The sequence below is a fragment of the Calliphora vicina genome, chromosome 2, assembly GCF_958450345.1.
Source record: "Calliphora vicina chromosome 2, idCalVici1.1, whole genome shotgun sequence".
NCBI classification, from domain to species: Eukaryota; Metazoa; Arthropoda; class Insecta; order Diptera; family Calliphoridae; genus Calliphora; species Calliphora vicina.
Window position 1 is genome coordinate 127,378,548 of NC_088781.1, and position 11,975 is coordinate 127,390,522.

Consider the following 11,975-nt stretch of genomic DNA (forward strand, 5'->3'; position numbering starts at 1 on the left):
CGTTTGCATCTTATAGGACATTTTTTGGGACTTGTAGCAATTTCAGTTTCATATAAAGTCGAGTTGATAAAAATTTTAAAATTATCAAATATTTAATTAAAAAAATTGATTTAGATATTTTGGTTGAAATTTAATGAATAAACCAATAATTAAAACAAGTATTATATATTTAGTAACATATTTATACTCAATTCCATTTGACTGAGATAATAATTTTGAAATTTTTACAAAATAAAATGGACTTAGCTCTTTTGTATATTTATAGTTATTTAATATTAACCATTCCTGACTACTAAAAACTACAAATTTTAAAGCTGTGTATACTTTATAGGACATTTTATGTTTTCTACACATATATGACGGTTAACCGGTTTAACCGGTTTTTTCGATGTCGGTTAACCGAAAAACCGGTTTTCTGAAAAAGGACAATTTTCGGTTAACCGACAAACCGGTTTTTTGAAAAGTCGGTTTTTTATAAACACTACTTACCACTAATATTGTAACAGTGAGCTTTTCTTACAATTCCCTATATGATTTAATTTTATCATAAATATGATTGCTTTGGATCATAACATGATTACTTTAGAACATTTTATGATCATGATATTATGACTATATTTGATCATAATATAATATTTTATTATACTAATAATGATCATATAACTTTTTAGTCGATAACTTTATAATTCCTTTGAAAATATATCGATAACTATTTATTTCCATAGAAAAGTTATCGATAACATTTATAATTTTTGATATCGATAACTTTCTATTTTTATAGAAAATTTATCGATAACTATCTATTTTTATAGAAAAGTTAAAAAAGTTATCGATAACCTTCTATTTTTATATAAAAGTTATCGATAACTTTCTATTTTTATATAAAAGTTATCGATAATTTTGTATTTTTATAGAAAAGTTATCGATAACTTTAAATTTTTATAGAACAGTTATCGATATCATTCCATTTTTATAGAAAAGTAATCGATATCCTTCTATTTTTTTAAAAAGTATTTTATAGAAAAGTTATCGATAACATTCTATTTTTATAGAAACGTTATCAATAACTATCTATTTCTATAGAAAAGTTATCGATAACTTTCTATTTTTATATAAAAGTTGTCGATAACTTTCTATTTTTATTGAAAAGTTATCGATAACTTTCTATTTTTATATAAAAGTTATCGATAACTTTGTAATTTTGTAGAAAAGTTATCGATAACTTTCTATTTTTATAGAAAAGTTATCGATAACTTTCTATTTTTATAGAAAAGTTATAGATAACTTTCTATTTTTATAGAAAAATTATCGACAACAATCTATTTTTATAGAAAAGTTATCGATAACATTCTATTTTTACAGAAAAGCTATCGATAACTTTCTATTTTTATAGACAAGTTTTCGATAACATTCTGTTTTTATAGAAAAGTTATCGTTAACTTTCTATTTTTATATAAAAGTTATCGATAACCTTCTATTTTTATATAAAAGTTATCGATAACTTTCTATTTTTATATAAAAGTTATCGATAATTTTGTATTTTTATAGAAAAGTTATCGATAACTTTAAATTTTTGTAGAACAGTTATCGATATCATTCAATTTTTATAGAAAAGTAATCGATATCCTTCTATTTTTTAAAAAAAAATTATCGATATCCTTCTATTTTTATAGAAAAGTTATCGATAACTTTCTATTTTTATAGAAAATTTGTCGATAAATTTCTATTTTTATAGGAAATTTATCGATAACTTTCGATTTTGATAGAAAAGTTATAGATAACTTTATATTTTTGTAGAAAAGTTATCGATAACTTTTTATTTTTATAGAAAAGTTATCGATAACTTTATATTTTTATAGAAAAGTTATCGATAACTTTATATCTTTATAGAAACGTTATCGATAACATTAAATTTTTATAGATAACTTTCTATTATTATGGAACAGTAATCGATAACTTTCTATTTTTATAGAAAAGTTATCGTTAACTTCTGTTTTTATAGAAAAGTAATCGATAACTTTATATTTTTATAGAAAAGTTATCGTTAACTTTAAACTTTTATAGAAAAGTTATCTATAACTTTCTATTTTTATTGAAAAGTAATCGATAACTTTCTATTTTTATAGAAAAGTAATCGATAACTTTCTGTTTTTATAGAAAAGTTATCGATAATATCATGTCTCTATAGAAAATGTATCGATAATCTTCTATTTATGTAGAAAAGTTAACTTTATATTTCTGTGGAAAAACTTATACATATTTCCTTAGGAAAATGATCTATAAGATTATATTCCTATAAGTAAAATTATCAAAAAGTTTTCTGGAATATTTAAATACTCAAAAATGGTTATCAAAAACTTAAATTTTAGCATTAAACATTTATTTTGCTACATTTTCCCTTTTTAATTTTATTATACATTGACAACATGATCATGACGAGAATATGGCTAATTGACATATCTTATCAACCACATTACATTTCCACGTCTACAGATAACCAAAGATAGTGCAAAAGCACTCACCATTTAGAATAATTGAAAAATTCTCATTCTGAGTATTCTCACAGCAAAAGTGATAATGATTCATTAAATAAAATGTATCCAAAATGTTTGCAAAAAGCTTTTTTTCAATGTGCTTTAATATACATATTATTTATAATTGGGGATCTACCTTTAATCACAAAGAATTATATTTTTGACGTCACAAATACTGTACAATAAGCTTGTACATAATTATAAATTAAAAACAAAAACTACAAACGTTTTATTCGCGTGATTTAATGAATTGTTTTCAGAAAAAGTTCGATTAGCAGAATTGTTTACAAACAATTTCGAATTGGTTTTACGAGTAAAACGTTTGAACGCCATTCTAGTTTAAGGTTAAGCAGGAAAAAGCTTTTTGTGGATTGTTTTTTGTTAAATACTCGTACAAGTTTGAAATGTGATTTTTTTACATTTTGTTTTCAATCCGTAATGGACAGACAATAAGAGGAATAATCATTAGTAAAGCAAAAGCCAAAGCGTGTGGTTGGATCAGCAGGAAATTTATCTTGACTGAAAACGAGCAGTATTTTTTAGAAGTTACTTTTTTTTATTGTATAGTTTTTGTTTTACTTAGGCGATTTTATATATTGACTGTGATAAACAATAAGTGTTCTCAAATTAATTTTAAAACAAATAATATCTATAACTACATTCAAATATTTGCTGAAATAATTGTTAGTTTTTAGTGATTATAATTTGGCAAAAAAATATAAAAAAATGTCGTGTAATAATTATGATGGTAAGATAAGATTAATTTAATGTTTTAATATACAATACATTGAGGAAATAAAAAAAAACAAAATCTAAGCAAAAACTAAAGTTGTGAAATGTGTGATATAGTTTTCAGTAAATATGTACTGATCAAAAGACAATATACAAAATATGCAAATAAATAAAATTCTGCGAAAGCATGCAGTTGTGAAATACCGGGAACTTTTTAATGTGAAGATAAATTTTTAGTTAAAATAAATGATCTATAAGTCTATTATTATTTTTTGGCAACAACTAATAAAACAATATACTAAATATATATTTAAATACATTATATGTATGTAGATAAATTTGATTCTGTGAATTTAAAACATAAATAGGTACATTGAATAACAAAAAAAAAAAAATATTTTGTGAATGACTTAAAAATGCGGGATTTACAATAGATGGCGTATCTTAAGAACGCGGTTTTTGTTTTTAATAACTTTTATGTAATTTTTAATTGGTACACATCTGTGATTTATTCTCACTTAGTTATTGAACATTATAGTGTAAACAACAAAGCTTTTTTGCTTCGAAAATATGGAATTTTGTGCCAACAAAGCGGAAAGATTTGTTTTACTTCTTTGAATGTATTCCAAAGGTTCAGAAGTGGCGATTTTGCCACGGAAGACAAAGATCGCCCAGGCCAACCAGCCGATTCGACACCAAAGCCAAATATCCCTGGCGCTAAGGTAATGCTCAGTATTCGGTGGTACCAAAAGTGACCTATCTATTATGAGATAAACGCCTCGAATATGAAACCGTAATATTCCATCATGAAAATGCTCAGCCACATGTTGCTTATTGTGCGAAAAAATTAACAAAAATTATCATAAATATTGAAGTAACTATAAAACATTATGCTTTTTATATTGTTCTCTTACATATTCTTATTATTTTTCTTTTTGGAATTTATAAGTTTCCATTGTTTTGTCAAAGCTAAGAATAAAAAGCTTTAAATGTAATGCTTAAAAACCCTGAATAGTTTCCATTGCATTGTCACACACTGTAATTCGTTTTCAGCACAAAGATTATTAAATGCGTATTGGGTTGTCAAGATCGGTCCATAATTGACAATTTCTCCCATATATGACAAAAGTTACTTTAATAGTCATACTTCTTTTGCAATTAATGTTAATTACATTAAATTCAGCCTTCAAGTGACATTATTTCATCTAACGTATGCGAACAAAAAGTGCAACAGAATGTTAAACCAAATAATATATAACCAGCTCAATTATGAATAAAAATTTCCCTGGAGTTTTTTCCCCCTTTTTTCTATTTTTCCTATTCAAAAGCAATGGGAAAAAACTTCATAATTGGGCTGAACGTCTTTTAACGTAGTAAAATAATGGATCACATCCATACACTTTTACAGGTGCTTAAAATACCCATGTTCGCTCTTTTTTTGAACTCTTATTTGAATCTGATGGACTTATTTTTCTCGATTTTTATTTTAATCTATTTGAAAAAGTCCTAAAACCCTAAATTCGTTTCAGTTCTAAAATATTGGGACAAGTTTTCACTTTAGAAATGAATCGATAACTTTATATTTCTATAGAAAAGTTATTGATAACTTCATATTTCTGTAGAAATGTTACCGATAACATTGAACTTATAAAGAAAATCTATCGACAACTTTGAATTTATGTGGACAAGTTTTCGATGACTTTCAATTTCCGTAGAAAAGTTTTTTATATGAAAAAGTTATCCATAACTTTGTTATCAATAACTATATATTTTTATACCCTTCACCTTCGTGTTTGTCATTCCGTTTGTAATTTCTACATTTTTCATTTCCGACCCTATAAAGTATATATATTCTGGATTCTTATAGATAGCGGAGTCGATTAAGCCATGTCCGTCTGTCTGTCTGTCCGTCTGTCTGTTGAAATCAATTTTCTGAAGGCCCCAGATATTTCCGGGATCCAAATCTTCAACAATTCTGTCAGACATACTTTCGAGAATTTTGCTATTTAAAATCAGCAAAATCCGTCCATAAATAACGGAGATATGAGCAAAAATCCGAGACAACCTCTGAAAATTTCATCAAAAAACACAATGTATTGCATGCTTTGACAAAAAAGCAACAAAACGTATGCTTGGATGTGCATGATTTGCGTATTTTGTTTTTTTTTGTGTTTTGTTTCTTTTGGCGTTGTTGTTGTTTTTTATACAACTAAACGTTTGTTTGGTTGTGTGTTGGTTTTTTTGACAAAAAAGCAACAAATCGTATGTTTGGATGTGCATGCTTTGCGTATTTTGTTTTTCTTTTGTGTTTTGTTTCTTTTGGCGTTGTTGTTTTTTATACAATTAAACGTATGTTTGGATGTGTGTTGGTTTCATTGGCTTGCGTATTTTGTTTTTGTTTTTTCTTTTGGTGTTTTGTTTCGTTTGGGGTTGTTGTTGTTTTTTGTGTTCTTGATAAATTTAGGATGCTGTACGCTGAAAGTGGGCAATGTACATACATATATGGGGCATTTCATGTCAAGTGAACCAACTTTTGAAATCGATGTCTTCCGATCGGGATGAAATTTGCACCAAGGTTAGTTCTATTGGATAGTAATTCGGACACCATTTTTCAACAACATCGGTCGAGAACTCTCTGAGTTATAGGGGGTAAAATTTTGACAATTTGGTCAAACAGGGGTTTTTTCTTATCCATGTAACTTATTACCTATTGTTCTTAGCAAAATGTGTCCCAAATAGTATAGATAGCTATTTCTTCGATCTTTCGAAAAAAAATATTTAAAAAAAAAAATAAAAAATTTTTAATATTTTTTTTCCGAAATCAAAAACTTTTTTGACTTTTTTTTAAAATTTTTTCTCTTTTTTTTTTTTTTTTTTTTTTTTTTTTTCTTAAAATAAAGTTTAGATATTTTCCTTGAACACCTACTTGGTCGCTTAGTGGGATGCGAGTGGGATATCTATCAAAATAAATATTTTGTAACTCAAAACATAAAATTTTTGACTTTTTTTGCAAAATCAAAAACTTTGTTGACTTTTTTTTTTCAAAATGGACCCATTTTTAATCTTTTTTTTTAGGTCAAACAAAAGCTTAGATATTATCCATGAAGACCCTTTTGGTCGCTTAGTGGGATGCGAGTGGGATATCTATCAAAATAAATATTTTTTAACTCAAGACTTACAATTTTTGACTTTTTTTTTTGCAAATACGATTTTTTTTTCCAAATGGGCCCTTTTTTAAAATTTTTTTTGTAGTCAAAAGAAAGCTTAGGTCCATTCCTTTAAGATATTTTTAGTCTCTTAGTGGGATGCGAGTGGGATATCTATCAAAATAAATATTTTGTAACGCAAGACATACAATTTTTTAATTTTTTTTTGCAAAATCAAAATTTTTTTCCAATATGGGCCCTTTTTTAATTTTTTTTTTGCTCAAAAGAAAGCCTAGGTCCATTCCTTTAAGATATTTTTAGTCCCTTAGTGGGATGCGAGTGGGATATCTATCAAAATAAATATTTTGTAACAATTTTTTAATTTTTTTTTGCAAAATCGAAATTTTTTTCCAATATGGGACTTTTTTTTAAAAAATTTTTTTTGCTCAAAAGAAAGCTTAGGTCTTTTCCTTTAAGACCTATTTTGTCACTTAGGAAGATGTGAGTAGGATATCTATTAAAATAAAAATGTTGTAACTCAAGACATTCAATTATTGACTTTTTTTTTTGCAAATTCGAATTTTTTTTCAAAATGGGCCCTTTTTTAAAATTTTTTTTTTAGTCAAAAGAAAGCTTAGGTCCATTCCTTTAAGATATTTTAGGTCCCTTAGTGGGATACGAGTGGGATATCTATCAAAATAAATATTTTGTAACTCAAGATATACAATTTTTGATTTTTTGGCAAAATCAAAAACTTTTTTGACTTTTTTTTAAAATGGGCCCTTTTTGTAATTTTTTTTTTTGCTATAAAGAAAGCTTAGGCCTATTCCTTTAAGATGGTTTTGATCGCTTAGTGGGATGCGAGTGGGATATATATCAAAATAAATGTTTTGTAACTCAAGACATACAATTTTTGTGTTAAAACATTTATTTTGATAGATATCCCACTCGCATCCCACTAAGGGACTAAAAATATCTTAAAGGAATGGACCTAGGCTTTCTTTTGAGCAAAAAAAAAAATTAAAAAAGGGCCCATATTGGAAAAAAATTTTGATTTTGCAAAAAAAAATTAAAAAATTGTATGTCTTGCGTTACAAAATATTTATTTTGATAGATATCCCACTCGCATCCCACTAAGAGACTAAAAATATCTTAAAGGAATGGACCTAAGCTTTCTTTTGACTACAAAAAAAATTTTAAAAAAAGGGCCCATTTTTTTTTTTAAATATTTTTTTTCGAAAGATCGAAGAAATAGCTATCTATACTATTTGGGACACATTTTGCTAAGAACAATAGGTAATAAGTTACATGGATAAGAAAAAACCCCTGTTTGACCAAATTGTCAAAATTTTACCCCCTATAACTCAGAGAGTTCTCGACCGATGTTGTTGAAAAATTGTGTCTGAGTTACTATCCAATAGAGCTAACCTTGGTGCAAATTTCATCCCGATCGGAAGACATCGATTTCAAAAGTTGGTTCACTTGACATGAAATTCCCCATATACTAATTATAAAAAATAATAATGCATCCACAACAAAGGTGAAGGGTATATAAGATTCGGCATAGCCGAATATAGCACTCTTACTTGTTTTTTATAGAAAAGTTATCAATAACTTCATATTTCTATGGAAAAGTTATCGATAACTTTTTGTTTCTCAGTTATTGATAACTTCCAATTTTTATAGAATTCTTATCAATTGAAACATAAAATTAAAATTGTTTTAAAAAAATGGTTTTTCCAAAAGTATTTTTTCACTTAGTCTAGGTCTTTTTTACAAAATTTGTTTCTTTTTCTATATATTTCAGTTTTCAACTCTTTACCAGTAGACAATTTCATTTTCAACTCCCACGAAGATGTCATCCTTTCGTCGCCCATTCAAACACAAAGTCTTAGACATACACTGATTTTTGGTATGAATCTTTTCAATCATATAGTCATTGTGGTGCTAACTCTAGCCATGGCCTACAAATGTTGGCTGTTGGAATTTAAAAAGACTGCCTTACATGCTCATTTGTGTACGATGGGTGTAAGTATTATAAATATTTAAATAAATTATATGACTTTCTCTAATATACATAGTTTCTGTTTCTTTATGTTTAGTTTGTTCTCTTAATGGCTGAAGGCATGATGGTGCGCTATCAAGGCAATTTATTGCTCAATCGATATATGCAATCCTCCACAAAAACCCTAATACATGGTTTGTTGCAATTTGTGGGAGGTTCTTTGGGCATTGGAGGCACGTTACAAAAGTATTGGGGCAAGGAGACACATTTCAAATCGATACATGCTAAATTAGGTAAGTTTTAAGAAAATATAATATTTTGTAGTTTAAAATTAATTAATTTATATTTGTTTCTATTACCTTTAATACAGGTCTAGCAGCTTGCATTTTATGTGTTATCAATTTTGTTAGCGGCTTGGTTAGTCTCTTCTTTCCAGCCTCCCTTGGCGCTATGCGTTTATTCCATGGCATTTTGGGTTTGTCCACCTTTATTATTGGCATGTTGTGTCAGTTTTATGGCTATGAGACTGGTTTCTTTAATCGTAATTTCTCTGTTAGACAAAAACATTTTTATAAATTTTTTACCCTTGTGATTTTAGCTTTAACTACAATTGGACCACTCAAATTAATGGTCTTTAAATTAAACAAATTAATTTATGAATCTCTGTGAAATTATTTTAGTTGAATTTAATAGTTTTAAGAAGAAAATTGTTGTTTAGTTTTGTTTAGAAAATAAATTTTTTACCAAATAAAATTGTTGTAAATAATTTAATGAAATCGGAATGTGGTTAATTTCATTATTTTATTACTTTTTAACTTTGAATTGTTATGGAAAAGTTATCGATTACTTTGAATCAGAGATAGAAAATAACTAGTCCATATACCAACAAACTCAAATTGTGATTTATATTTTTGTGATAAAAATAAATCACTGAAAATAATAGTTATAAAATGATTTTTATTTAAATGGTTTGGTATGACCTTTATTCGTTTTTGTTGTTTTTTAATGGTTTGGTGTGAGATACACAATTCATTTGTTCTTGTTCTTAATAACTGTTACTTTCTCTTTAATTTACATACAATAACATTTTGTTAGTAATTTTTAACAAATTAAGGAAATAATATGATAAGTACGAAGTAATGAAGTCTGAGTAAAAGAAATGAGAATTTTTTCTTAAATTGTTATAAATTGTATAAATTTAAGCGTTGATTTTCATCAAATGCATTTTTGCGATTTATTTTTTATATTCGCAAATAAAAGTCACAAGCTGACCTTTACGAAAAATATAAATTATAAATCACTCATCCAGATTATTTGTGTTTGTTTCTTTTCTGTTTCTCTCAACCCCAACCTAAAATGTTCTCGAATAAATCACTCTCTCAGTGATATATGGGCAAATCCTGCGTGACGAACGTTTCATTCGTACACGTTTTCATATTTAAATATGAAATTTTTTTGGTTTTTCAAATATGATACCTCCAACGTATACTATACGCTGTAGTGAGATTTAAGTGCAATTCCAAATGGCATAAGTCATTTCCTTTTAATTGCCATTTCTTGCGAAATAATTGACCGCAAAATTTACAAATTATCCAGATGCTTGAAAATTATCTCCTTTTCCGTGAGAAGTTGCGAAAAATTCCATTCAAAGTGAAATTACTCAAAATTTATTTGTAATTAAATTGAATGGTCAAAAATATAGATGTCAATCGAAACATCTTGTTAACATTTAAGTAATGATAAAAACACATTCAACCCAATTATGAATAAAAAATTCCGTGGGAGTTTGTTCCCCGGGAGTTTTTTCCCATTGAATTTGAATAGGAAAAATGAGAAAAGAGGAAAAACTCCCGGGGAATTTTTATTCATAATTGATTTTTTTTTGTATAAAATTAAGAAATCTGAGCTAGTGTTCGATTTGGTAATCATTTTTGTATGAATGACCATGGAAATACATTTTGTTTATATATAAAATATAATATACATATCTAGTCTAATATTACAATTAAAAATTCCAAGTTTGATTAATTTTAAATTTTTTTTGTTGTTAGACTGTTTCTGGGACTTGCCCATATCACAAAAAAATATTTTTAAATGGCTGCGAATGAGAATTTACCATTGAAATGAAAGTGAACCCGTTATTTTCGGTCTCTGCTTTGAATTACTTTGAATTCCTTAAAAAATAATCGAGAACCTTGAATTTTTATAATAAAAATATCGATAATTTTGTATTTTTATAGAAAAGTTATCGATAACTTTATACTTCTATAGAAACGTTATCGATATCTTTATACTTCTATAGAAAAGTTATCGATAACTTTATATTTCTATAGAAAAGTTATCGATAACTTTATATTTCTATAGAAAAGTTATCGATAACTTTATATTTCTATAGAAAAGTTATCGATAACTTTATATTTCTATAGAAAAGTTATCGATAACTTTATATTTCTATAGAAAAGTTATCGATAACTTTATATTTCTATAGAAAAGTTATCGATAACTTTATATTTCTATAGAAAAGTTATCGATAACTTTATATTTCTATAGAAAAGTTATCGATAACTTTATATTTCTATAGAAAAGTTATCGATAACTTTATATTTCTATAGAAAAGTTATTGATAACTTTATATTTCTATAGAAAAGTTATCGATAACTTTATATTTCTATAGATAAGTTATCGATAACTTTATATTTCTATAGATAAGTTATCGATAACTTTATATTTCTATAGATAAGTTATCGATAACTTAATATTTCTATAGATAAGTTATCGATAACTTTATATTTCTATAGAAAAGTTATCGATAACTTTATATTTCTATAGAAAAGTTATCGATAACTTTATATTTCTATAGAAAAGTTATCGATAACTTTATATTTCTATAGAAAAGTTATCGATAACTTTATATTTCTATAGAAAAGTTATCGATAACGTTATATTTCTATAGAAAAGTTATCGATAACTTTATATTTCTATAGAAAAGTTATCGATAACGTTATATTTCTATAGAAAAGTTATCGATAACTTTATATTTCTATAGAAAAGTTATCGATAACTTTATATTTCTATAGAAAAGTTATCGATAACTTTATATTTCTATAGAAAAGTTATCGATAACATTATATTTCTATAGAAAGGTTATCGATAACTTTATATTTCTATAGAAAGGTTATCGATAACTTTATATTTCTATAGAAAAGTTATCGATAACTTTATATTTCTATAGAAAAGTTATCGATAACTTTATATTTCTATAGAAAAGTTATCGATAACTTAAAATTTATGTAGAAAAGTTATCGATAACTTTATATTTCTATAGATAAGTTATCGATAACTTAAAATTTATATAGAAAATTTATCGATATCAAAATATTTTTATAGAAGTTATAAATAAATTTATATTCTATAGAAAACTTTGATGGTTTCTTTTTAGAAATGTTATCGATCCTTTTGTTTCTAAACATTTTATTTCAATCGAAAAGTTTTATTTGTAAAGATATTTAGAAATGCATCGAATCATGTGAAAAATGCATTGAATCAAAGTAGATTTTG

General features: G+C 26.0%; 1 protein-coding gene across 1 annotated transcript; it reads left to right on the top strand.

The window, feature by feature from the left end:
• Positions 1 to 2,982: 2,982 nt before the first annotated feature.
• On the top strand, positions 2,983 to 9,193 carry LOC135951100 (uncharacterized). The gene is made up of 4 exons (XM_065500682.1): positions 2,983 to 3,282; positions 8,220 to 8,440; positions 8,515 to 8,710; positions 8,788 to 9,193. Exons 1-4 carry the CDS (start codon positions 3,261 to 3,263, stop codon positions 9,084 to 9,086), a joined length of 738 nt encoding a protein of 245 aa, XP_065356754.1. The 5' UTR covers positions 2,983 to 3,260; the 3' UTR covers positions 9,087 to 9,193.
• Positions 9,194 to 11,975: the final 2,782 nt, after the last annotated feature.